The sequence below is a fragment of the Equus caballus genome, chromosome 18 (genome assembly GCF_041296265.1).
Source record: "Equus caballus isolate H_3958 breed thoroughbred chromosome 18, TB-T2T, whole genome shotgun sequence".
NCBI classification, from domain to species: Eukaryota; Metazoa; Chordata; class Mammalia; order Perissodactyla; family Equidae; genus Equus; species Equus caballus.
Window position 1 is genome coordinate 56,550,449 of NC_091701.1, and position 26,566 is coordinate 56,577,014.

At 35.3% G+C, this 26,566-nt stretch overlaps 1 protein-coding gene across 3 annotated transcripts in view; it reads left to right on the forward strand.

Annotated features, from left to right (window-relative positions):
• The window catches only part of AGPS (alkylglycerone phosphate synthase), a 139,449-nt gene that overhangs the window by 108,196 nt on the left and 4,687 nt on the right, over positions 1-26,566 (forward strand). For all 3 annotated transcript variants that reach the window (XM_023622056.2, XM_070241276.1, XM_070241275.1), the window contains 4 exons: positions 220-281; positions 3,960-4,049; positions 9,181-9,280; positions 11,401-11,458. In XM_023622056.2, coding sequence (XP_023477824.2) covers positions 220-281; positions 3,960-4,049; positions 9,181-9,280; positions 11,401-11,458 — 310 coding nt within the window. The remainder of the gene's footprint in view (positions 1-219; positions 282-3,959; positions 4,050-9,180; positions 9,281-11,400; positions 11,459-26,566) is intronic.

Consider the following 26,566-nt stretch of genomic DNA (forward strand, 5'->3'; position numbering starts at 1 on the left):
AAGGTACAGAGGAGAAGAAGACAGACAAAGATCCTGTCCTCCGGAGGTTATAGCTCACTCTTGGGGCCACTTTCCAGTGCTCCTATCAGGTGGATAGTAAAGAGCCATGGTGGTTAAATTAGAAACATGTAATGCTAACAATTAGATGAAATACTAGTGTATCGTTGATTCTTCTGCATCTGTTAGAATTTCTTGATTTTTGTGTATGTGTCTTAACAGGACCTGGGTTTGGAATACTATGTATTAGGAGAATCTTTTGAGACTTCCGCTCCTTGGGACAGGTAAAATGAAATAAAATGCTTGATATTATTAAAATATGCTATATGAGTTGCTGAAGTAATATATCTTTGTGTGTGATTATGTAAACTTTTAAAATTTTATTAAAAAACATTGAAACGGAATCACTTTTATTTAAATTACTATCTTAATATTTAAATTCATTAGAATGTCATTTTTGCAAACCATTTTTTCAGTTTTAGGCAAATTTGTCCATGTCACGTAGAAGGAAGGTATTATTGAAGTTTACATTTTAACGAATCTTATTGAACATTAAATGTCACTATTGGTTTTACTTAGCTTTGATTTAAATTCTTATGTGATTAGTATGCTTAAATGTTGTCTAAAAAGTCCTCCCAAATTGTAAAACCTTTTGATCTTCTTTTGTAATACATCATTTAGCTTTTGATATTTGTATATGTATTATTAAGCAAGGTCTTAACCTGCATTTAAGTGATTTCTGAAAGAAATCCAATTTAAGAAATTTTGTACAGTTTCTATTTTTAAATTACACATACAAATATTGGTTAGGGAATTAATAATAACTGATTAGGAAATATGAAGTTGTTTTATTAAAAATGGACTTGTGAGTTAACTCATTCAGTAATAATTCTTGAGATTGTTAGTACATTTTATTCTAGTATACCTTACATTTTACTTTTTCTTTATAAAATGTACAAATTATTTTAAATCTACCATAAGGTATATAGGATATAACAAATCCGCATGAATCCACCTTTTAGATATTACGTATCTTAACATTTTTGTTCTACCCTAGCATCTTCTGTTCCTCCTTCAGAAAACTTTTTACTTTTCTCCATTCAGTCTTCATCTTCTGTAGTTTATGACTTTTGGTACATCGATGCTGATATTCTTTGTGTTGTAAGATAATAATTAAATTATAGTGTCAATCTGTTATTCACAATTTTTGATGCTAAATTTAGTTAAGTTCAATTTTAAGGGGAATAAATCTTGTAAATAAAAAGAATTATCCATTCGTCACCATCTGACGCTTTTGAACAGGAGATGTAGTTTGGCCACTGTTGATAGTTGTCTCAGAGACCACTTGAGTCTTTAACCCCTTTCCTTGCTGGAGAAAGTGGGCTAGTGTAGTGTTACTTCTTCAGTCTTATGAATTTCCTTGTCATCAGTTACTACAAACTGATGATTGCCATTTTGTCTTTTTATTCTTCTAACTGTGGAAGCTAATCATGCACTATGTTTTCATTTCTCTTTCTTCTTTCCTTGTATATACTTATATATTTGTTTAATTGACTCACTGACAATATCTCTTTTAAACAGGGTTACATATTTGGTTTGTTTCCATTTAAAACAACTTCCTTAGCTGAAGTTTTAATAAAAAAACGTTAAGGGAAAGCAGCTACATTCCTACCCATTTAGCAACCCATTTTGTTTCACACCTTTGGCTGGGTAGGGACCATGTTTAGCAGCAACCCATGGGATGAGGGTCTTCAACTCTCATACATTATTAGCTTGCTTGGGCTTTTCATGCCTAAGTGTCTTGAGGGATTCGTCACCTTACTAGTTTTTGTGTATTCCTCAGTGGCCCTAGAACAGTGACTACACCTGTTAGGTGCTCAATGAATAGTCTGCCTAGAGTCCTGTGCGTGAACTCTGGAATAGTGTAAGAATGCAGCCTATGAAAATGGCTGTCTAAAAGGTCTGAGTTGGAAATTTAAAGATTTTGGAGACACCAGCATGAGACTTGTGATTAAAACCAAAGGAGTGGGTATAGAGACAGTAAGGATGAAGGAAAAAAAAGAGAGCCAAAGAAAGAAGCCCAGAGAACCCCAGGATTTAAAGGATAGTCATACAAACAAGAAGTAGCAAAATTGATTGAGGAATCATATCTAGAGGATTTAGAGGAAAATTAGTGATGTGAGAGAAGTCCAGGGAAGTTTTTTTCAAGGAGGAAGTGGTCAACAGTGTTAAATTTGCTAATAGGTCAGGTAAGAATTTAAAAGAATACACAGTTATGTTTATCTCTTATATAATGATTGGTCCAAAAGGATTGTATTGACCTTTGCACAAGTTCTGTGGGAGAATACTTTTAGAATTCCCTCTCTACAAATCATTTCTAGAAAGTATCCCATTGAGGGTTATAACCGTCCAGTGCTATTCTTTGTCCCCTTTCTTCCTCATTATTACTATTATGTATTATTATGTAGCACTTAAATTCCATTTTCTGGAGTCATGATAAAGAACTTGTTACTTTTATAAGTTTGTAATATTCTTAACCCCCGTAGTTATTAAAGCTTAGTAGGTTTTATTTTTTTTTATTTATTTATTTTTTGCTGAGGAAGATTTGCCCTGAGCTAACATCTGTTGCCAATCTTCCTCTTTTCACTTGAGGAAGATTTGCCAACATCTGTGCCAGTCTTCCTCTATTTTGTATGTGGGTTGTCACCACAGCATGGCCGCCAATGAGTGGTGTACATCTGTGCCCAGGAGCCAAACCTGGGTGACCAAAGTGGAGCGTGCCAAACTTAACCGCTAGGCCATGGGGCTGGCCCTATATTTATATTTAAAGTATTTGTTTTATAAGTTGGTTTTTCAAATTAAAGACACATTAAATTTCAGTAGTCTAAGTGCTTTGCAAGAGATGTTTTAAAAACATGCATCCTTATCATTCCATAAATGAGGCATAGATAACATTGATAAATTGTATTTGCCCGTATCTCTCATAGAATAAAGCAGAATTTAGTAAAATTAGAATTTATAAATCTTCCAGATACTACATTTATAAAAATAAAATTTGACATGCTAATAAAACACTAAAACCTTTTTCATATTTATAGTTTAATCATATGTTCTTTATTCTTATTGGAAATAAAGATAACTTCAATGTGTTTTATAAAGCATAATCCATTTAAATGTTATTTTTATCAAATTGGTTCTCACATAGTCAAATAAGTCTTAAGACTAGAAATAGGCCAGCCTTCTGAGATTCTTTTATCTTTTCAAAGAAAAGTTCTCCAGATTTTAAAGAGACTAAAGTTTGAAGCCCAGAATCAGTGTCAGTATGCAGCCAGGATGTTTATTGGAGAATAAAATGGCTTATATATACCTTAAGAGTTTTATTTTCCCAATGAAACAAAATATGTGGTTATAATATTACATTACAGCTCACATTAAAAAATAGATCAATATTATTAAATATTATCAATCCCTCATCCCCTTTAAGAACTGTCCCTCACTGGTCTGTTTTCATTGACTTTTAATATCAAACAGTCTAGCATAACTTTACACATAGTTCATGCCTCGTAAGTCTCTGTTGAACTGGATTTTAGCTCAGTGCTTGAGAATAGGCTATTGAACATTTGTATAACATGATTATTAATTAAATTATTTTTAAATTAAGGAATACTTCTTAGCCATGGATATAGATTGATTTTTTTTCAAAGCTTTTAAAATCTTACAATTAAATTTATTTTGAAATTGGGTTTTCCTCAGTATAGAAAACTACCTTCAGGAGATTTGAGTATTCTCTTGAATAGAAGACTCAGTTTGAATGATCAAAGCTTGTTCATTCTTGGAGGAATAAGTATGAAAGTTTTAGTTAAGAGAATTTCTGACTTGAAGGATGCCAGATAAACCAGCATTTATTAGAATTTTTGTAACTTACTTGAAAACTTAATTTTGTATTCAATTATGTTTTCTAGGGTTATAGATCTCTGTAGAAATGTAAAAGAAAGAATAACAAGAGAATGCAAAGAGAAGGGTGTTCAGTTTGCTCCTCTTTCTACATGCAGGTGAGTGTTTTTTATACTTATATTTCTTATTCTGGAAAAAAACTAGTTTTTAATTAATGGAGTAGTGTAATTTGCCAGCTGAGGAAAAGCTTCAGTCTATTCCACTTAGCAAGCCTTTCTCAACTTCACTTACCACCTTGTTAGGATTGTGCCATTACGATTTTACAGTAGTCCTGAGCCCTTTAGGAGTAGAACACCCTTTCTTGAGTGAGCCTTCTACCCTATCTGGACAGCATGGCAGTGAAGAGCCAGATGTCTGAGCTCCTGGAATAAGAGAAGGACTCCTTCATTCACTGAAACTATAAATTACATACATAGTCAAGAAACTATAAATTATATACACAGTCAGCATAGCTCTTTCTTCAACAGAGAAAAAGCAGTTTAACCATTTTTTAGTTGTGGATTAAATGAATGGGTGTGGAATAAAGGAGTGAGTGGAACGAAAGATCCAAATGAAGAGTAACTTGTTGCTTTCCAATAGATCTTTCTGCGATAATAGAAATGTTCTCTTTCTGCCCTGTTCGGTATGGTAGCCACAAACTACATGTGGCTGTTGAGCTGTTGAAATGTGGCTAGTGTGACTGTGGAACTGAATTTTAAATTTTATGTGATTTCAAATAATTTAAATTTAAAACACCACATGTAGCTAGTGTCTTCCATATTGGATCATGGTTAACTGATGACCTTGTCCTCTTTGTAAAATAGCCACAGCCCAAAAGGAGGTATTCTTGAGAAAAGGCACTTTGTATTCAATCTTTTGACACTAATTTTCTGTGTAAACACCAAAAGATTAAATGTATCAGGATTGAATCAAGCATTTGACTTCTCTAAAAAGTGACAGGATTAACTGGAAGGGAGAATAAAGGGAAATTAGGACAGATCATGAGAACAGGGGCCGTAAAGTAAATGATACAGTAGCAGTCCAGCACTTTAAAGGTTATTGAACATTCTGTTCTGCATTATGTAATTGCTTCTCTTTTTTTTTCGTGTGTGGGGGTGTGCTTGGGTGTGTGGTTTTCAAGGACATAATGCCAATATTTATTATAGAAACGTAAAAACTTGCAATATAAGCATGAATAAATATGGGAAATTTTGGAAATAGTGTAATGTCTTTATTGGTAGTTTCTTTGTTTTGTAACATTACGTGTGTCTAAGGGTTAAGGCAGTGTTCTGCTGTTTGTTAGTAATTTAATCTCTTTGAGCTCTAAATTTATCATTAGTAGATTAGTAGATCATTAGTAGATTAGTGGTAATACCATCTACTTGATGGGACTGTTATAAGAATGAAACGAGAAAGCCTAGAAGGGCTATATAAATGCCATCTATTATTGTGATATAATTACATTAAGGTTATGGTAGACAATCCATACTAGTATTAGTAAGGAAAATCTGGGTATTTTTTTTTCTTCCTCAATGCCAAATCCTTATGAAGTCATCCAATTGTTAAACCCTCTTGGTATTTTGACATAGCACGGTAATTTCCTTTGCTTTGCAAGACTAGAAATACTTCTATACTCTTTCAACTGCTATTTCCTATGATTTTTTTCTTCTTTTCTCTATCTTTACACTCTCTCATTTTGTACTTCCCTACTACCATATTGTGTTTCTTAGTTCTACTTATTGCCCCCATTGGGACAGGTATCTTTTAGAATTTGCTAAATCGTGCCTCTGCTGGGTAAGAAAGTAAAATTCTACCATGAGATGTGAGGAAATCATCTTTCTTACACATTAACTGTTCATGTTAATCAGAAAGATCTCCTTGAAATTATTTCTTCTGCTTCTTTGTGGGAGAGAGAGTCAGGGTTTGAAGAGCATTTCAGGAAGTACCAAGTCAAGTCTATGTATTAACTTGTTTTAGAACAAGTATATTCGGGGTAGAATCAGAGAATGTAAAACCCAAAAATGTGGATTTTTAGAGATTATTGGCTGGGCATTTGATATATCTGAAGGAAGGGAAAATAGGGGCCTTGTTCTGTACAGTAAAAATCTTGGTAAAGCTACTGGTGGCTTAGTGACTGGTCTTAGAACCTTTCCAAATAAAGATGTAAGAATGTACATGTTCTTTTTTTTTTTTTTAATTTGGAGGTATCTTTAAAAATGAACCTTTTATCTTAAAATCTAAGAAAAAAAATTTATTTACGTTATCAACCCTGACTGATACTTGGTTCTTCTTCTGACGGTCTAGTCTGTCAGGCCTCTTAGTAAAATACTGACAAAAAATCAGCCCTAATAATCCATAAATCATTTATTACCAGTGAAGTTTGAAACACTTTAAATAATTGAATCTGTTCTTTTGTAGCCGAGAGTTCTTATTCCTTTATTTTGTCACGTAGTAACTTAGCAGATTTTGTCACTCCTTCCTTCTGCTCACCTCCCTAGTCAGCATCTCTCGAGACTTCTCTTCCATTATAAAAGTGTCATTGTGATAAACCACTACTTAGTGAAAGTGATTGGGATATTCTGCCTTAGAACACCTTCTGTAGTAACACTTAAGTCTTAGTTCTTCAGAAGGTAGGCCTAAGGATCTTCATTACGTGTTGTAGCAGAGATAGAATTGGTATACATAGACTAAACTGGCCATGTCATTTGTTAAGTACCTATTTTTTTGAGAATGATTTTCTGATAAAAGCTTGTATGCTCAGCTTCTGTGATCATCTTAGAAAACCAAAGTTTAGAATGTGCAAAGTCTAGTTATTTGAATGGTTTTGATAAATAGGAGTTTTAAATATAGTTCTTACAGCTTATATTTGATTAACCTAACATTTAACTAGAGTTTGATTTTAGTTTAGTTTGATTTGAACTGCTTAATGTGGCCAAGGGAATTATTCTGTGTTGAATGTATATGTTGAATGTGTGGGATGTATTCTTTAAACTAGTTTTTAAAAAAGCTATTCCAAAATTAATTTTAAATAATTATATATCTCATTGAAATCAAAGATCCCAAGGAAAATAATTCAGTTGTAGGGTGCATTTATTGAGTTCATTTACAATCATGTGCCGCGTAACATTTTGGTCAGTGATGCACCACATATATGATGGTGATCCCATAAGATTCTTGCCATCCAGCCTAGGTATGTAATAAGCTATACCATCTAGGTTTCTGTAAGTACACTCTATGATGTTCACACAATGATGAAATCGCCTAATGATGCATTTCTCAGAACGTGTCCCCATCATTAAGCAGCGCATAACTGTATTTCATTTCTATCCATTAAAAGGCACTTTGTATATTGGAATAGAAATTTTAACCCTAAACTTTGTGAAGAAATTTTATGGGAAGGAATTCTTAGCCAGTGATTCTAATACAAGTAAAGTACTCTGAAAGTGTAGAGCTCAAAAGATTTTTAGAAATTGAAGAATAATATAATGACTTTGGCAGCCACACTGTCACTTGTCCCCATGATTTTGTAAGAGGTTGGTGTTTAAGTGCTTAAATGATAGAACTGATCTATTAAAAGGTGTTATATCTGAGTCACTTTCTGAAATGGACCCAAATTGAAGTTTTCCAAAAGATGTTTTCATTATTTCTACTTTGTCTTTTTTTTTTTTTTTGAGGAAGATTGGCCCTGAGCTAACTACTGTCAGTCCTCCTCTGTTTTCTGAGGAAGCCTGGCCCTGAGCTAACATCCGTGCCCATCTTCCTCTACTTTTTGTATGTGGGATGCCTACCACAGCATGGCTTGCCAAGCAATGCCATGTCCCCACCCGGGATCCGAACCGGCGAACCCCAGGCCGCCAAGAAGCGGAACGTGTGAATTTAACCACTGCGCCACCAGGCTGGCAATACTGATCAGTCAAGTTGTGTTGTAACTTTAGAAGCCTACTTATCTACAAAAACGGAACTGTATAATATAGATCCTGGATTTATTGGAAGATGGCACTGCTCTATTAATATTTAGTTACATTTTCTGTTTATTGATATTAATGATTCTCATATGAGTAATGTATATTTTACTAATTTCTATAAACTCATTTCATTCATGTATCCTTTAAATTTATTTTAAGTTTGTTATTCCTAGTGATAATGTCCTCATAGTCAAAATGGTTCTCCATTTTTCTTAAACTTTGTAAATCTGGTACTTAAAATGTAAACATTCAAGCGATCTTTTTTATGGGTGTGATTAACACTAGAAGAAAAACACAGCTGGCAAATTGACAGTAGCATTGTTAAACAGTTCATTTCTTCTGTTCTCAGGCACCTAACATTTGGCCTAAAAGGCCATTAAAATTTTAGATTAGATTCTATTTGTATTGTGTAGTAAAAAGAGTATTTTTTCTGTATTTGCTCCTTCTGTTAAATTAAATTCTTTGTGGGAACCTCTGTAAATTGCATTCAGAGATTTGACTATGATTACCTTAGCTCCCTTTTAAATGCTTCATCTAATTGCATTTTGAAAGCCCAAATATATATCAGATTATGATTTCATAATCTAACATTCTTGATATCTTATGTAATCACACACAACATGCACACTTAGGGGACCCAGAGTATAAAACCTTCAGAGACACTATTTTAAGGTCACGTCACTGCATTTGATATGATCATTCAATTTGTTTTCAAAGTCATACTAATTTTTCATGTGAACTTGGTGGAGAATGCTGTAGTTTACCCAGTCTAATCATTTTTGGTATTTGAACGTTTCTCTTGTTTCCTAGTTTTAAGTTCTCATACTTATTTCTGTTAACTTCGAGAAACTGTAGAAGATACAATGGATCACCAAGTTCCACTTAGTCTGTTTTGGGACTGTCTTTAACTGCAAGATACTTCATGAAAAAAAAAATTCTTTCTGAGAATGAAAGTGTGAATGGTGGGGTTTTGTTTATTTCAGGGCAATTGGAGAAACATTTACATTGTTTTTAAATTTAACTTTTTTTTGTTTTTTTTTTAAATTTAAACTTTTTTTGGATGATAATCCAGACTTAGCAAAATTGTAAGAAATAGTGCAATTAGTTCCTATAGATCCTTCATCCAGCCAATCTGTGTTGCTTCCATGGAGTAGGAGTCTGGGTAGAGAATGAGAGAGTGGCTTAAGCAAATCATTCCGATGATCTTGCCTTTAAGTTTCTAGATGTTATATCTGATTTCACTTAACTTAAAGCCTTGCGGGGATTTTGTCTGTTTGTTTTTTAGGGTGACGCAGACATATGATGCAGGTGCATGTGTCTATTTCTACTTTGCCTTTAACTACAGGGGAATAAGTGACCCGCTGACTGTGTTTGAACAGACCGAGGTAATTTTACATCCATGAATATAGCTCTTTGATACTTGTATTAGTTTAAATAAACTTTACTATCGATTTATGAATGTTTAGTTTGAGTCTCTTTAATCACTCGTGGCTTACCTGGTTGATAGCCCATAGAAATAAAAAGCATATTTGCTGCACTGGATTGTATACTGAATTGTGAGCTTAAAATTAATATTCTCTACATATTTTAGAATTAATAGTCTAAAATTAATGTTCTGTAGCCTGTGCTTCTTTGATTGTTACTTACAGTATGTAATACCTGATAAAACTAAATACAAACTGTAGGAATCCTTGATACCACTTTGGCAGCCCATCCATCTCAGGTGGTGGCTGCTGTTGAGGTCAGCAGCCCTAATGCTCCTGGTCTATGTTGCTGTAATGTCCTTATTCTAGGTTTATAATTTTTTGTTTGCTAAAACTGTATGTAGTCTATTGAGGTTCATTTGCTAGCAGTTTCTATTACATTTCTTAAATGGCCTTAAGCTTCTAATTTTTATAAAGCCTTCTGTTTGATGGTCAGTATTTTTCATTGCAAGTGTACCTAGAGTTGAAGAAACAGACTAGACTGTGGAGGAACCAAGAAGAGACTTGAGCTTTGTTAAAACCTCGGGTGCCCTAGGGTTTTAACGGTATTGCATGCCTGCCGAAGATAGTCCCACAGGGTGATTTTCAGTGGCACACGTTTAGACCTAAACCACAGATAGGGTTTGGTTGGCTCCCTCCTATGCCTCCCCCAACCTTTTGTTGTTGTTGTTGTTACAGCTTTTTTGAAGTATAACTGAAATACAGTAAACAGCACTTATTTAAAGTTTTGACTTAATGTGTACACTTCTGAAATCATCACTCCAATCAAAATGATGAGCGTGTCTATCACCTACACAAGTTCGGTTACTTTCCCCATCACCTTAGCCTTTCAGTGTTTCAGTATTGCCCTCTGGCTACCCAGAGGCCCCGTCCCTGTAGTACTACAAGAGTGAAATTATTCCTTCTTTCCCAGTCTAAACTGCCATTCTCCAAGTGCTCCTGATTTCAGGTAGCTATTGCTTTATTTAAAATAATTTGTTAGAAGATATAATCTCTTAGAGCAGGGCTTCCATATTTATGATTCATTTGAAAAACCCTAAATCCTAAGTGATGAGGATTCTTATAAATTACTTTGCAATGAGATGTGGTCCATCTGTCCCATCTGGGCCCGAACGCCTGATGGCTTATCCATACCCGAGTAATTCTGAGAGGTTAAAGGTACTGTAAATATTTCACCTCATGGCTATTGTATACTCAGAAATTGTATGTAATTCCAGTTTCTGTTACCCTTTTTTCACCCTGCACGTCAGTCATTCTGTATTTTGCTTTAAGTGTTAATCTTTCTAACCTTTGTGCTCTATAGGGAGCCTAGTCAGGGCCTAACATGTTAGGAGGATAAAACGAGGGTTTTTTCCCCACACTTAGATATCCATAGGCCTGACAAGTAATTTGTCCCAAGACATTGACCTAAGAAATGTTCTCCATAACAGCTTTTATGGTTGATCCCTGATAGCTTTGTAAGTAATCTTGAGTCCGATGCCCACTGTATGATATTAAGTGAGTAATTTAAGCATCTAAGCCTCGTTTTCTTTATCTGTGAAATAGGAGTAATTATAATTATTCCATAAGGCTATAGTGAGAATAAGTTACTGTGGGTAAATTGCTTAGTACTTTTCTGGACGTAGAACAAGCAGTCAATAAATGTCGGTTACTAGTGTTTGTTGATATAGTGAGATGTTTACTGCTGAATAGGACTAGACTCTGTCTTCATGAAATTTTTTTTATTATTAACAATTTAGTGCTGCTGAATTGATCGTTTTGCCTTCTTTTTCTTTTCTAGAATCTCAAAGTGACTGTTGTAGTAGACATTGTGACTACTCACTAGAAAAAAACTAATAAAGCTAGGCTGTATATTTTAATTGCTTTTTGAATGTAGTTAACCTAGGGGAAAAGGAAAATTAGGCTTCTAGTTTATTATTTAACCCAGGAAGTATGTGCCTCCTTTGGGAGCTGGGTCTTACTCTTTCACTTCAAAGTGAAATCTAAGTAGCAACTGTTTGTCGTATTTTCTCCAAATACAGGCAGCTGCTAGAGAAGAAATCCTCGCTAATGGAGGGAGCCTGTCGCATCACCATGGAGGTATTTTTTGGGGATAGAATTTCTAATATTCCTACTGTTAAAAATATTTGGTTTTATAAAATGCTGGGAAGAGTCATAAACTGAGTAATTTGAGAGCACTTCAGATTTCTTGAAAGTTTTTATGTCCGTCACTGAGGTAGTCTAGGTTGTGGTAGTAACCAACAGAAGCTTGACTTGGCAAGCTTGCCTCGATAAGGAAGCAGGCTTCTGAGTTCTCAGGGAATTTCATGTTACCCAGGAATAGCTCAGCTTGCCTGAGAGATATGTCCCCATTACAGCAAAAGTTTTCAAAGGGGAAAAAACCCTACATAAATGTTTTTCAGTCACTATTGAATGTAGCTGGACATCAGTTGTACCATATATTGAAGAGCTGTTTGTTCTGCCCATCCAAAATTCATCAAATTAGTCAAGACAAGATATGAAAAAAATCTTTTCAAGATTTTAATGCTATTTTCTGATTACTTGGTGAACATTGTGGTATGTATTAAGTTTTATCATAGGATTGATCACATCACAAATAAAAGATATATCTACCTATGTTACTAGCAGGCTTATAAAAGTGATATGAGGCAATTTTTAAAAAGTTAAACAATGGCCATTCTTCCATTAAAATTATAATTTTTAAGGTTATCCAACTATTTTCTGTAATAGAAATTTGTTCTTAATACGTCCTGCAATATAATTTGGTGCTTACAAAAATACCTATGTGTAGATTTTTAAATTTTAATTTTTTTTAGGGAGGAGCGTGAGGATAAATGACCACTGAATTTAAGAATTCAACTCCTCCTCTGCCCTGGATTCTTCATATCCCTCTTTCCCTGTTTGATTTTTCCATCATAGCATTTAGCATTATCCAGCATGCTATATCTTTATACTTCTTAAAATTAGCTATGAGGACAGGTACTTCAGTTTTGTCTTTTGCTGTGTACTAGTACCTAGAACAGTGCATGGGCCCAGTTAGCCCTCTGTACATGCATGTAGGATGAATGAAAGAATTTTCGTGAAAAAAGATTTTGGGCTATAGAGGATCTGTGTCCAGAAAACATAATAGCCAGGCCTAGAGAAGATTGCTAATGTGGTTGAATGAAATTGAAAGACAATTCCCAGCGTCTTTGTGCCAATTTAATGTTTTGCTATCACCTTACTTTTTTCTCAACCCCTACAAATAAATTTCTCACTTAGTGACTGATAAGCATTGAAGTGAATGAATTTATTCTTTCCCTCCTCCTCCTGTTTATTATCTTTTGATGGAGATTATCTAAGGAATGTTAGAATGACAAAAATGAAAAAAAGGAGGAAAGTGGGTATTAGAAACCTCTCAAGTGGAATTAAAAGTTTCTGATGAATCTGAAAGTCTAAACCTAATTTTGCAAATTTAACCATGGGGTATTTCATAAAGATACTTAGATTTTTTAGCACCTTCCCTTAAAATGTTCAGAAAGCCATGTACATTATTTAAAATCTTTTTTATATATTCTATTTCAGGATGCCACTTTATTAGTATGTGAGGAACTTGTAAAAACATACTATCATGAAGTAATGATATGTTCTTCATTCTAAATCGATTGTTTGGAGGGAGGAGACATAGTACTTTTGCCAGAATTACTTGTTTGAAGAAAAATAAAATTTTCTTTCTATAGCCCACAGTTTCACCTTTTGGTACATGTCAACAGCCAACAGTGCACTTTTTCCTCTAAGATTGGAGATATTAACCCCTTATCAGATATACTGTTTGTAAATATATTCTCCCAATTGTTAGGTTGTCTTTTTGTTTTGTTGATGGTTTCTTTTGCTGTGCAGAAGCTTTTTAGTTTGATGTAGTCCCATTTGTTTATTTTTTCTCTTGTTTCCCTTGTCTGGTCAGACATGGTACTTGAAAATATGCTGCTAAGCAAAGTTTGAAGAACATACTGCCTAGGCTTTCTTCTAGAAGTTTCATGGTTTCAGGGCTTACGTTCAAGTCTTTAATCCATTTTGAGTTCATTTTTGTGTATAGTGTAAGATAGTGGTCTATTTTCATTCTCTTGCATGTGGTTGTCCAGTGTTTCCAACACCATTTGTTGAAGAGACTTTCTTTTCTCTATTATATGTTCTTGGCTCCCTTGTCAAAAATTTTCTGTCCATAGACGTATTGGGTTTATTTCTGGCCTCTCAATTCTGTTCCATTGATCTGTGTCTCTGTTTTTGTGCCAGTACTGTGCTGTTTTCATTACTATTGCTTTGTGGTATATTTTGAAATCAGAGAGTGTGATACCTCCAGCTTTGTTCTTTTTTCTCAAGATTCGTTTGGCTATTCGGGTCTTTTGTTTTTCCATATAAATTTTAGGATTCTTTGTTCTATTTCTATGAAAAGTGTCATTGGAATTTTGATGGGGATTGCGCTGAATCTGTAGATTGCTTTAGGAAGTATGGACATTTTAACTATGTTAATTCTTCCAATTCAAGAGCATGGGATATCTTTCCATTTCTTTGTGTCTTCAGTTTCTTTCAACAATGTTTTATAGTTTTCAGTGCATAGGTCTTTCACCTCTTTGACTAAGTTTCTTCCTAAGTATTTTATTTTTTTGTTGTTGTAATTGTAAATGGGATTTTATTAATTTCTCTTTCTGCTACTTCATTGTTAGTGTATAGAAACAACTGATTTTTGTACGTTGGTTTTGTATCCTGCAACTTTACCATATTCATTTATTATTTCTAAAAGTTTTTTTGTGGATTCTTTAGAGTTTTCTATATATAAAATCATATCATCTGCAAATAGTGACAATTTCAATTCTTCCTTTCCAGTTTGGATCCCTTTTTTTTTCCCCAAGGGAGATTAGCCCTGAGTTAACATCTGCCAATCCTCCTCTTTTTGCTGATGAAGACTGGCCCTGAGCTAACGTCTGTGCCCATCTTCCTCTACTTTATATATGGGACACATACCACAGCATGGCTTGCCATGCAGTGCCATGTCCACCCACGGGATCCGAACTGGCTAACTCTGGGCTGCTGCAGTGGAATGTGCGCACTTAACCACTGCGCCACTGGGCTGACCCCTTGAATTCCTTTTGTTTCTTTTTCTTTCCTGATTGCTCTGGCTAGGACTTCCAATCGTATGTTAAATAAGAGTGTGAAAGTGGGCATCCTTGTCTGGTTCCTGTTCTTAAGAGGGATAGCTTTCAGTTTTTCTCCATTGAGAATGATATTAGCTGTGGGTTTGACATATATGACCTTTATTATGTTGACGTACTTTCCTTCTATACCCATTTTAGTGAGAGTTTTTATCATAAATGGATGCTGTATCTTGTCAGATGCTTTCTCTGCATCTATTGAGATGATCATGTGGTTTTTCTTAATTTTGTTAAGTGGTATATCATGCTGATTGATTTGTGGATGTTGAACTATCCCTGGATCCCTGGAAGAAATCCTACTTGATCATGGTATATGATCTTTTTAGTGTATTGTTGTATTCGATTTGCTAGTATTTTGTTGAGGATTTTTGCATCGGTGTTGACCAGTGATATTGGCCTATTTTGTGTGTGTGTGTGTGTGTGTGTGTGTTGTCCTCTTCTGGTTTTGTATCAGGGTAATGTTGGCTTTGTAGAATGAGTTAGGAAGCTTCCCTTCCTCTTCAATTTTTTGGAAGAGTTTGAGAAGGATAGGTACTAAGTCTTCTTTGAATGTTTGGTAGAATTCACCAGGAAAGCCATCTGGTCCTGGACTCTTATTTTTTGGGAGGTTTTTGATTACTGTTTTGTCTCCTTATTCGTGATTGATTTATTCAAATTCTCTATTTATTTTTGATTCAGTTTTGGAAGGTTGTATGATTCTAAGAATTTATCCATTTCTTCTGGATTATCCAATTTGTTGGCGTATTGGTTTCATAGGATTCTCTTATAATCTTCTGTATTTCTGAGGCATCTGTTGTAATTTCTCCTTTTTCATTTCCGGTTTTATTTATTTGAGCCTTCTGTCTTTTTCTTGGTGGGCCTAGCTAAAGGTCTGTCAGTTTTGTTTATCTTTTCAAATAACTGGCTCTTGGTTTCATTGATTTGTTTCTATTGTTTTTTTATTCTTTCATTTATTTCTGCTGTGATTTTTATTATTTCTTTCCTTCTACTGATTTTGAGCTTTGTTTGTTCTTCTTTTTCCAGTTCCTTTAGGTGCACTGTTAGATTGTTTATTTGAGGTTTTTCTTGTTTGTTGAGGTAGGCCTGTATTGCTGTAAACTTGCCTCTTAGAACCGCTTTTGCCATATTCCAATAAATTTTGGCGTATTTTCATTTTTATTTGTCTCCAGGTATTTTTTTATTTTTCCGTTGACTTAATCATTGTTCAGTAGCATTTTGTTTAATCTCCACATATTTATGGTTTTTCTGATTTTCTTCCTGTAGTTCGTTTTTAGTTTCATATCTTTTAGCTCAGAAAAGATGCTTGGTATTGTTTCAGTCTTCTTAAATTTATTGAGACTTATTTTGTGGCCTAATATGTGGTCTATCCTGGGGAATGTTCCATGTGCATTTGAAAAGAATGTGTATTCTGCTATTTTTGGATGGAATGTTCTGTATATATCTACTGAGTCCATCTTGTCTAAGCTGTCATTTAAGGCCAGTGTTCCCTTATGGATCTTCTGTTTGGATGATCTATCCATTGGTGTAAGTGGAGTGTTAAGGTCTCCTACTATTATTGTGTTACTGTCTGTTTCTCCTTTCATGTCTGTTAATAATCTCCTTATATATTTAGGTGCTTCTGTGGTATTTTTGATACGAAGTACACTTAATGCTTTTTCACGTTGTTGTATGTTTTCCATGTTATAAATGTTACTGGTCCACAAGGCAATAGAGTTTCAAAGAATGGTAGTCCTTTCCCTGAAGGACCTTAGAATCCAGTAAAATAATATGGTAGCATTTCAACAGGCCACTGATCAAAACTGGTAGGATTATGATATCATTATCACTTTTTCACCAAGGCAAAAGTCTCCCTTTTTCTTTGAAAAACACTCAAAAGGTGACTTTAATAAACATGTAAAATGCTATAAATGTTGAAACAGTGAAGAGAAGGGAGATGGGATAGGGAAGGAATTAACATTTATAAAGCTATAAATATTTACTAGGTGCTCTGCATAACTTAATCTCCTTTAATTCTGCTCAAAATGCTGTGGAGTAGGTAGTATTCTTGTCTTTCCAATGAAGATATATTAAGGTTCTGAGTGTACAGTAACTTGCCCAAAGGTATCAACAATAATTGTTAGTGCCAGAATTTGAATTTGAACTCGAGTCCTCCTGCTTCAGTGTTCTTGTTATCTTACTTAAGAGCCTAAAATAGGGAAAATCAGCAAAAAGCTAAAAAGATTGAAATTGACAGCTTTTGGAAAGAGACATATAATAAAAAAAGGATATGAAAGACTAAACATTACTGTTTTTCTTTTAAAATATAAAATCTCTACTTCTTTAATTTTGACATTAAGTTAATTACCTGTCCTGCTGTAGATGTTAAAACAGAAATGAATCGGGGTCAGCCTGGTGGCACAGCGGTTAAGTTCGCACGTTCCGCTTCTCAGTGGCCCGGGGTTCGCTGGTTCGATCCTGGGTGCAGACATGGCACCACTTGTCAGCCCATGCTGTGATAGGCGTCCCACATATAAAATAGAGGAAGATGGGCATGGATGTTAGCTCAGGGCCAGGCTTCCTCAGCAAAAAGAGGAAGATTGGCAGTAGTTAGCTCAGTGCTGATCTTCCTCACAAAAACAAAAAACAGAAATGAATCAACATTTTAATTTCCTCATCAGAGATATTTCATTGTTTTCTCAATTCTTGCACATAAGTCAGTTTGACTTTCTTTCTATTGTAAGTTTCTAACACATTAGCAGTATCAGGTAATAAAAACAAATGCAAGTCAGGTCATGTTACAGTAAAACTCCTTGTATAATTTATGTGCATTTTTAGGTTCTAGGCTTATAGACTTTTGTTTGTTGAAGATTCCAGGTTTCATGAAATAGTGTATTTTTAGAAATTTTTAGCTTGAATTTGAATGTGGCAAAGTTTGGTTACATATTAATTCATGGAGAGGTTCTGCTTTATTTAAATAGAATTCTTTTATTTCTGTCATATTTTTATATTCTGTGTGGTCAAAAATATCACCGCATGGAAACATACTCTAAACTATCTAGTTTCTTTTATTGCTTAGAAAAAGAAACTAGGGAAGCCTGAATGCAAAATATGTTTCATATGTGCTGGTAAAATGAAGATGCTTTCCTTTGGCCAGCTTGTCCTCTTTCAAACTGCTCAATGTTGGAGTGCTCCAGGGCTCAGCCCAGAGCCAGCTCATTCTCTGTGTTCACTCGCTCCCTGACTGATTACCTCAGTCCCAGGACTTAAAACCCTATGTGCTGATGACTCCCAATACCAGATGGCATCCCCACCATGACACTCTAGTATAGGTCACTATTTTTTCCTTCTGGGACCACTGCAGTAACCTCCTGACTGGTCTCTTTGCTCCTGCTCTTGCTCCCCTACTGTCATTTGTCTTGCTGCCAGAGTAATCTTTTTAATACTCAGTGTTTTGGCCTCATATTCAGAATAAAATCCAAAGTCCTTATCAGGACCTTCAAGGATAGGCATGGTATGTCTCTCTCTCTCTGTCCTCATCTCTTACTGCTTTTTCCTTCTAGCACTGTTGACCTTCTTACTATTCCTAAGACATATCTTTCCCTTTCAAAGCCTTTGCTATTTGTTTCCTCTTTTTCTGATGTTCTTTCTCTTGTTTTCCCCCCCGTGATTTGCATTGTTCCCTTCCCCATCGTTTAGATCTCTAATATAATGGCACCTTCTTAGAGGTGCCTTCCCTGTTCTCTTGTGTAGTTCTGTGTTCCTTATTTGAATAAGTTCAGTGAGGTTGCTGACTTTATCGTGTTCGTCACCGTGTTCCACAGTCCCTAGCACAGTGACTGGCTGTTCTACACAGTAAATGCTCAATACGCATGTTAAGGGAGTGGATAAGTGCCCAAGTGCTCACAGAATTTGGGGCCTTTTTGAAAATTCTCAAACAGCTCTGAATCTTTCCTGTTAGAGTAGTGTTAGTCTCATTGCTGATTGACTTCAAACCTTTAGTAATCAGGCCTGGTTTGAATGTAGAGTCATGTTTAATCATGGAAAGGCTCAGTTTATTCCATAATATTTCTGGGAAAATGCATTAGCCAAGTCAGTTATTTAGTGGAAAAGTAGGTAAAATAATGTGTATTTCTCTACAACCACATAACACCAGCCATTTTAGTATTCTTCCACAGATGCGTGTTGTGTGTGTAAGATTCATTCAGACTTTGTCTTAAAACACTTAAGAGTTTGACAGCCTTTAAACAGTGGGGAAAGAACATGGGCTTTGGAATCAAATCTGTATTTGACTTCTGGCTCTTTACTTAACCAGCTGTGTGACTAAGGGAAATAACTTCTCTGAGCTACAGTGTTCTCATCTGCAAAATGGGAATAACAGTACCTCCCTCAGAGATTATTGCAAGACTTAAATTTGATAATGTATGTAAAGCATCTAAATTGCCTTGCATATGGTAGGTGCCTCAAAAACAGTCACTTTTTTAAAAAATAAAAGCAATAGACAGCACCAGGTGAAACTCTGGTTTGTATTCTTAAACTCTTGCCCTAACTATTGAAGAAAGGATTACAGTTTATTTGAAAAAGATCCATATGTTCAAGGGATATGATTGAACAGTTGTCTTAATGTATTTTCATCATAACCTGCAGTTGGTCTCACTTTATAGGCAGTTGTATTACAGTCTGTATGAAAGAGAAATAAATTTCCTTCACACTGTTGGCTACAAAATTTGTTATAGAAAAATGTGTATTTTCGTAAATGCTTTTCTGCTTAAAGTTAATCATCTGATTTGTGAATTTCAAATATCCTTTGCTATTCAGTATAGTTTCATAAAGCAGAAGCGTTTTCATATAAATTTTAAATAGAATGGGTTTAATTGTCCTGCTAAACTTAATCAATAATAGAGCTTTTGAGAGATGACTTCTTTTTATTTATTTATTTATTCTTCTCTTTTTTTTTTTTTTTTTTGAGGAAGATTAGCCATGAGCTAACTACTGCTAGTCCTCCTCTTTTTGCTGAGGAAGCCTGGCCCTGAGCTAACATCTGTGCCTCTACTTTATATGTGGGATGCCTACCACAGCATGGCATGCCAAGCAGTGCCATGTCCACACCCAGGATCCGAACCGGTGAACCCCGGGCTGCCGAGAATCGGAACGTTCCAACTTAACCTTGCGCCCCTGGGCTGGCCCAGATGACTTCTTTTTAATGTGTAGAAAAGATTTTTCTTAATTTGCATCCTGAACTTAAAACTCAAGTTGACCTCTTTATTTACTGACCATCAGGCAGTGTCGTGACACTCTCAGTACCATTTTTGAGCTCAAGAGTAGAAGGGCTAGAGGTTGGGGAAATATTGATGCAGTTTCTCTTAGAGAGTTTGGCCTGTAATTGTGATTAATAACAGTTGCTTTCATTATCTGGAAACAGACAGACTGGTTTGTCTGCCTACAATCATGCTGTGATAAATGGAGCTATTTTACCTCTGGTTTTGTATATCAGAGAAAACAGATGTAGTCTGGAACTGGAGGCTATAGGAAATTGTAAAGCCTGCTTAACTTAATCTTCATAGTGCTTGTTTTTGTAACTGAGGAGCTGGTCAGTTTAAACAGCAGAGTTTATATCAGCCATGTATTTAATTTTAATTTATGACTTAAGTTTTTAAGTTGTTCATTTGGTAAAATTATAACTAAGTCCTTATTGGGAAGTAAAAAACCTGATTAAATATAACCAGTCTTACTTTAAATATTGGTGTCTTAACTGAACCAAGATTATTTCCTATGTTCAGAGAATAACTATGGGGCAGCTGCTCTTAGCTTTTTTTGTGGTCTTAACAGAATCCAAGAGTGTCAGAAACTTTAAAAGTAAAAAGAGACTACTTAAAAGAATGACCAAAAGATCAGTGTTGAGGCTGTTTATTAAAAACCTGTAGTATGAAATAAAAGACATACAAATTGGAAAGGAAGAAATAAAGCTGTCACTATTTATAGATGACATTATTGTCTTTTTAGAAAAAATCCCAAAGAATCTACAGATACAAGATCATCAAGATTGTAGAATACAAGAGCACACGCAAAAATCATTTGGATTTCTGTATGTTAATAACAAACATATAGTAACTGAAATTTAAAACACAATACCATTTACAGTTGCACCAAAGAAAATGAAATAGGCGTAAATCTAACAAAATATATATGTACTTAGGCGTAAATCTAACAATATATACAGGATCTGTATTGTGAAAACTATAGAAGGTTGATGAAAAAAATCAGAGAAGGCCTAAATAAATGGAGAGACTCTGTTCATGGATTGGTAGAAAACTGAACATGGTAAAGATGTCAGTCCTCCCCAGATTGATCTATTTGTTTAATACAATTCCTTTCAAGATTTTGGCAAGATTTTTAGTAGATATAGAAAAGATTATTCAAAATTTGTTTTGTAAGCAAAGGAGCTAGATAGCTAACAGTTTTGAATAAAGAAAATAAAGTCATAGGAATCAGTCTACCTGATTTTAAGACTTACAATATTGGTACAGCTACAGTAATCAAGACTATGTGATATTGGAGGAGAGACACGTTTATCAATAGAACAGAATAGAGAATCCAGATATAGACTCACACAAGTGTGTCCAGCTGATTTTGACAAATCCAATGGAGGAAGCATCTAGCTTTTTTAACAAATGGTACTGGAGCAACTGGATACCCACAGGCAAAAAAAAAAAAAAAAAAGAGAACGTTGTTTTTTAAACCTCACACTTTCTACCAAATTAACTCAAAATAGATAATAGATTTAAATGTAAAACATAAAATAATAAAACTTTAAAAAAAAACAGGAGAAAATCTTCAGGCTCTAGAGATAGGCGAAGAGTTCTTAAACTGGTCACCAAAAGTACGGTCCATTAAAGGAAAAATTGACAAACTGGATCTCATCAAAATTAAAAATGTTTGCTCTGTGAAGGACTCTAAAGAACATGAAAAGGTAGGCTACAGAGTGGGAGAAAATATGTGCAAACCACATATCCAAAAAAAGACCTCTGTCTATAAGATATAAAGAACTCTCAAAACTCAATAGTAAAATGCAAACAATCCAATTAGAAAATGGGCAAAAGATATGAAAATCATTTCACTGAAGAGGATATACAGATGGCAAATAATCACATGAAAGATGTTCAGCATCATTAGCCATTAGGGAATGTAAATTAAAACCACAAGAGAAATCATTATGCACCTATCAGAAAGCTAAAATTAAAAAATAGTGACAAAATCAAATGCTGGTGAGGATGCGGAGAAACTAGATCAATTATACATTGCTGCTGGTGACATAAAGTGGTGTAGCTATTCTGTGAACAGTTTGGCAATTTCTTATAAAAGCAAACATACAGCTACCATTCAACCCAACAATTACACTCGGGCATTTATACCAGAGAATTGAAAACCTATTACTCATAATAGCCCAAAACTGGAAACAACCCAGATGTCCTTCAGCTAGCAAATGGCTGGCTACACAAACTGTGGTACATCTATCCTGTGGAGTACTGCTTAGCAATAAGAAGAAATGAACTGTTAGTGCATCCAGCAACTTGGATGTTTCTCCAGGGAGTTATGCTGAGTGAAGAAAAAGCCAATCCCGAAAGATTACCTACTGTTGGTTCTATTGCTATAACACTTTTGCAATGACAAAATTATAGAACTAGAACGGATTAGTGGTTTCCAGAAGTCGAGTGTGGGGTGGAGGTGACTATACACAGGCAACGGTGGGATCCTTGTGATGATGGTACTGTTCTGTATCTTGATTATGTCAGTGTCAATATCCTGGTTGTGATTTTGGTCTTTTGATACTACCAGATGAGTATAGCCTTTCCAATATTGGATCTTTATCAGACTATCAATAAGATAGCACAAAGTTTGTTTGGCCCTTTAAATTAATTTTTCCCCCTTGGTTTCTTGTGACTGGCTTTTTCTCACATAATTTATAAGTAGTTTCCATTGAAGCAATGTTCTAAGTAGTTGGAATCCAAGACCAGATTGTAAAAGCCAATTTAACCCATAATTTAGCTGAAAATTTAACTATTTCAGCTGTATCATAGGATAAACAGATTTGAGAGCTGACAAAAAGTCTGTTGTAAGAACGTCTTGATCCCTGTGCCTTCCCACCCGTGAAATTACAGATTCCCCGTCCAAGACAAAAGAGAAGGGACAACATTGTGTTTGCCATCTCTTACCTTGGGTTATATATACCCATTGTGGCTTCCAGCCTCACGTGTGTCACTAGGAGAGAATAGGTGGTTTGGATAATACAGTCATCCTTTAGTATCTGTGGGGGATTGGTTCCAAGAGGCCCCCTCAGATACCAGAATCCACGCATGCTCAGGTCTCTTAGTCTGCCCTGCATGGTATTGTTGGATGCGGAACCCATGGATACAGAGGGCCGACTGTACTACCTCTCTGGACCTCTAAAGAGAACTTTTTCATCCAAGACTTTTCTGAGTACTAGATGTTTGCCTCTCTGAGAATGCCTGTACTACATTATTATATTATATTGTTATAGAGTAACTAACTTTTTATAGTTAGTTTTATGTGATTAGCAAACAATTCATCCTAATAGATATTTTCAAGTGTAACGTCTGTTAAAAGTGACTTTAGGTAAAATTTATTTTTAATGTTGTTCTGTGTTGTCTAACATAGAAATCACTAGGCTACATGCAGCTATTTAAGTTTAAATTAACTAAAATTAAAAATTCATTTCCTCACTTGCACTAGCCACCTTTCAAGAGCTTAATATCCACATGTGGCTAGGAGCTTCTATGTTAAACAGTGGAGTATAGAAATTTCTGTCATCACAGAAAGTGCTACTGGACAGTGCTGTGAATCTTTATTTCATATATATTTTCACACATTGACCGGAAAAATGGCCAAAAAAAAATGACTCAAAAGTTTTCTTCAGTAGACATTAGATTCAAGTCTTTAGGAGTTAATTTTTAAAATAAAGTAGCACTTGTTATTAATGGTTGGTTTTCTTGGAGTGTAACTTCTGTCCACTGTACACTTTTGCCAGACTTTCAATTTGATCAGTAGCCTCAAATTTAGAACAAGGTCACCTTGTAATGGCAATAAGCCATTTACTACTAATCCAGCTGCTTGTAACAGTGAAGGTATGTTGCCTTTATGGAAATTATTTGGGCTCCTAGGAGATAGACCTGTAGAAGCATCTAGTCCAGGATTTCTTGTCTTGGCACTGTTGACATTTTTGGCTGGATAATTCTTTGTTGTGGGGGCTGTCTTGTGCATTATAGTATGTTTAGCAGCATCCCTGGCCTCTACCCACCAGATGCTGGTAACATCACCCCAGTTATGACAACTAAAAATGTCTGCAGACATTGCTAAATGTCCCCCGGGGGTCAAAATTGCCTCCGTTGAGAACCACTGATATAGTTCAAAGAGTCCTAGAGATTTGAAGAAAATGAGAGTTTTAGGTTCCATGATATACTTTCTCCTGTCTTAGCTACTGAGAGTACCTCTGAGTATATCCAAGAAATAATTTCAGAATATAGGGAATGCAAGGCAGATAGAACCAAAGGAAATTAAGGAAACCCAGACATTTCAATCCCTACCCCTTAACAAAAATGGCTTATAGATAACTGTCGTTCAGTATTTCTTTTTTCTTTTTGCTTTTTCTGCTTTATCTCCCCAAACCCCCCTGTACACAGTTGTGTATCTTAGTTGCAGGTCCTTCTAGTTGTGGGATGTGGGACGCCGCCTCAACGTGGCCTGACGAGCAGTGCCATGTCCGCACCCAGGATCCGAACCCTGGGCCGCCGCAGCGGAGCGTGCGAACTTAACCACTCGGCCACGGAGCCAGCCCCTATTTTTTCTTTTAACTAACGTTCATTGAATTCTTACTGTGTGGCATATACAACTACATTATGCAGCAGGACTACAAAAATGAATAAAACATGGCCCTAGTATTCAAGGAGCATATGATGTTTTCCATTCTTTTGTGCCCTTTTCTATCTCATGTTATGTGACCTGTTCACTGCATAAAGAAATCAAACATGACTTTACATATTCACTAAGCATTAAATTAGACTCTTGGAAAGTCATAGTCCTATCTCATATGCCTATAAAGTCTGGATGTTAGCATCCCTCAGTTGGAGATCTGTTAACTAACATTCAGCATGTATCGCTGCCAAAACCAAACATGCACACAAAAGTGTGCTTTATATCGCAAACAAATGGACAGCTAAATCTTTTCAGGTTGAAATAACCCCCTCTCAGAAAAACATCATCATAGTCAGATCACCCAGGTACCTCACAGAGTAGAAATTGTCCATTGTGCTTCTCTGATCACCCAGGTACCTCACAGAGTAGAAATTGTCCATTGTGCTTCTCTGTCCTCATCAGTACCTAACAAGTTTCATGGGGCCAGAACCTCATCTGGCAAGAGCTTGGCTGTCCCTCTGGCACCAATTCCTTATATAACCCACCAGTAGTATAGCTGGATTAATTAAATCTTGAAATACAAAGTCGATGCTCAGATCACTCATACAAGCAGCTAAGTCTAGATTTTCTTTTTTAAATCTGACCTATGGAATAGTGCTAAAAAGGTATCCAGGATGCTCAAACTAGAACTTTCAAAATATAGTTGTTATGATAATGGTTAGGTGTTTTTAGCTTTGTCTAAATTCTACTTCTGAGCTGTAGCATTAGTAATCTTTTTAATGTACAGTCCATTTCATAATTTGTTTTTAAATAAGTTTATAATAAATCTTTTAAATCTTATAATCAAATTCATAATGCAACAAGTTTTTAATTTATTTAGCTAAAACGAACTCTGACTAGTACACCCTAGATTTATCCCTTTTACGATGGGGACTATTTGCTAGTCTCTGCTAGGTCTTCAGTCCTTTACACCACAAAGAGTAGTTCCAGATAATTTTTGGTGGCCAGGCTAGCCACCATGTCCATATTTCAATGCACAACACTCCCATTACCCCTCCCCCTTGCATATGTATCTATTCATTCTTTTATGCTGTTGATCATACCACAAAATGCATTCTTTCTTGAGCTATTAGCGTCCAAAGGAAACTGTTGAGCCTGTGATTTCAGAGACTTATCCCAAAATCTTCCATTTTCTCTGTTCCAAAAGTAAATTTTAAAAGATGTGCTGTATATTGTGGAAGAACACAAAATACTTGTTTTATCCAGGATAGTCTGTATATACATTATTAGAAATTAAATTGTGAATTCCACTTTTAATTTAAGCAGAAAAAGAATTTCCCCCATTAGTTTTCTATAATGTTTAGTACTTGACTAGCCTGTGTTTTTAGTATCTTTAAAAATACATCCAAGCCTCTAAAATACCTGGCTTAAGTACTTTGGGCATTATGTATATAGAATAATTGTGAGCAGTGGAATACAGCGTCCCTATCTTGTTTTTGAAGATGATGGACTTGGCTTTTTGTAGCTCTAGTGTTGACTCGCAGACTAAGTTTATGATTCTAGAGAATCAGAAGTCAAAGGGATGTTGTTGAGTTAGTAGTCATGAATGCCCCACATCAGATAACCCAGGTCTGGAAAGAGCAGTATGTTTCATGTGGTATGAATGTACACGTGCCTTTTCATGGATAACTGTACATATAAGGAATGTTGAAATAGTCTTAGACCACCTGTTATTTGCTGTTTTTATTCATCCATTTTCCCCTCCTCCAATATGGCATGCTACATAAAGGACAGAGTACTATTTCTTCATTTCTGAAAAGGAGCTCCACGAATGTTTTAGCAACTACTATATAGTTGTGCGTCCATGTGTTTTACATGTGTCCAGATCAGTGTAGTTAGCTGATTTCTGAATGCCTGCCAACGCAAATAAAGATTGTACAAATGATATTATTATTACTGTTGTTGAGCTCTAGAATAAAAATCTTCTATTTTGAAGAGTGATCCCTCTTTGGGATTAGGGCCTTTGGTGTTTCATTGTTGTTTTTTAGATTTATTGATTCATCCAAGACAGCCAGAGAAGGATCTCTAGAAT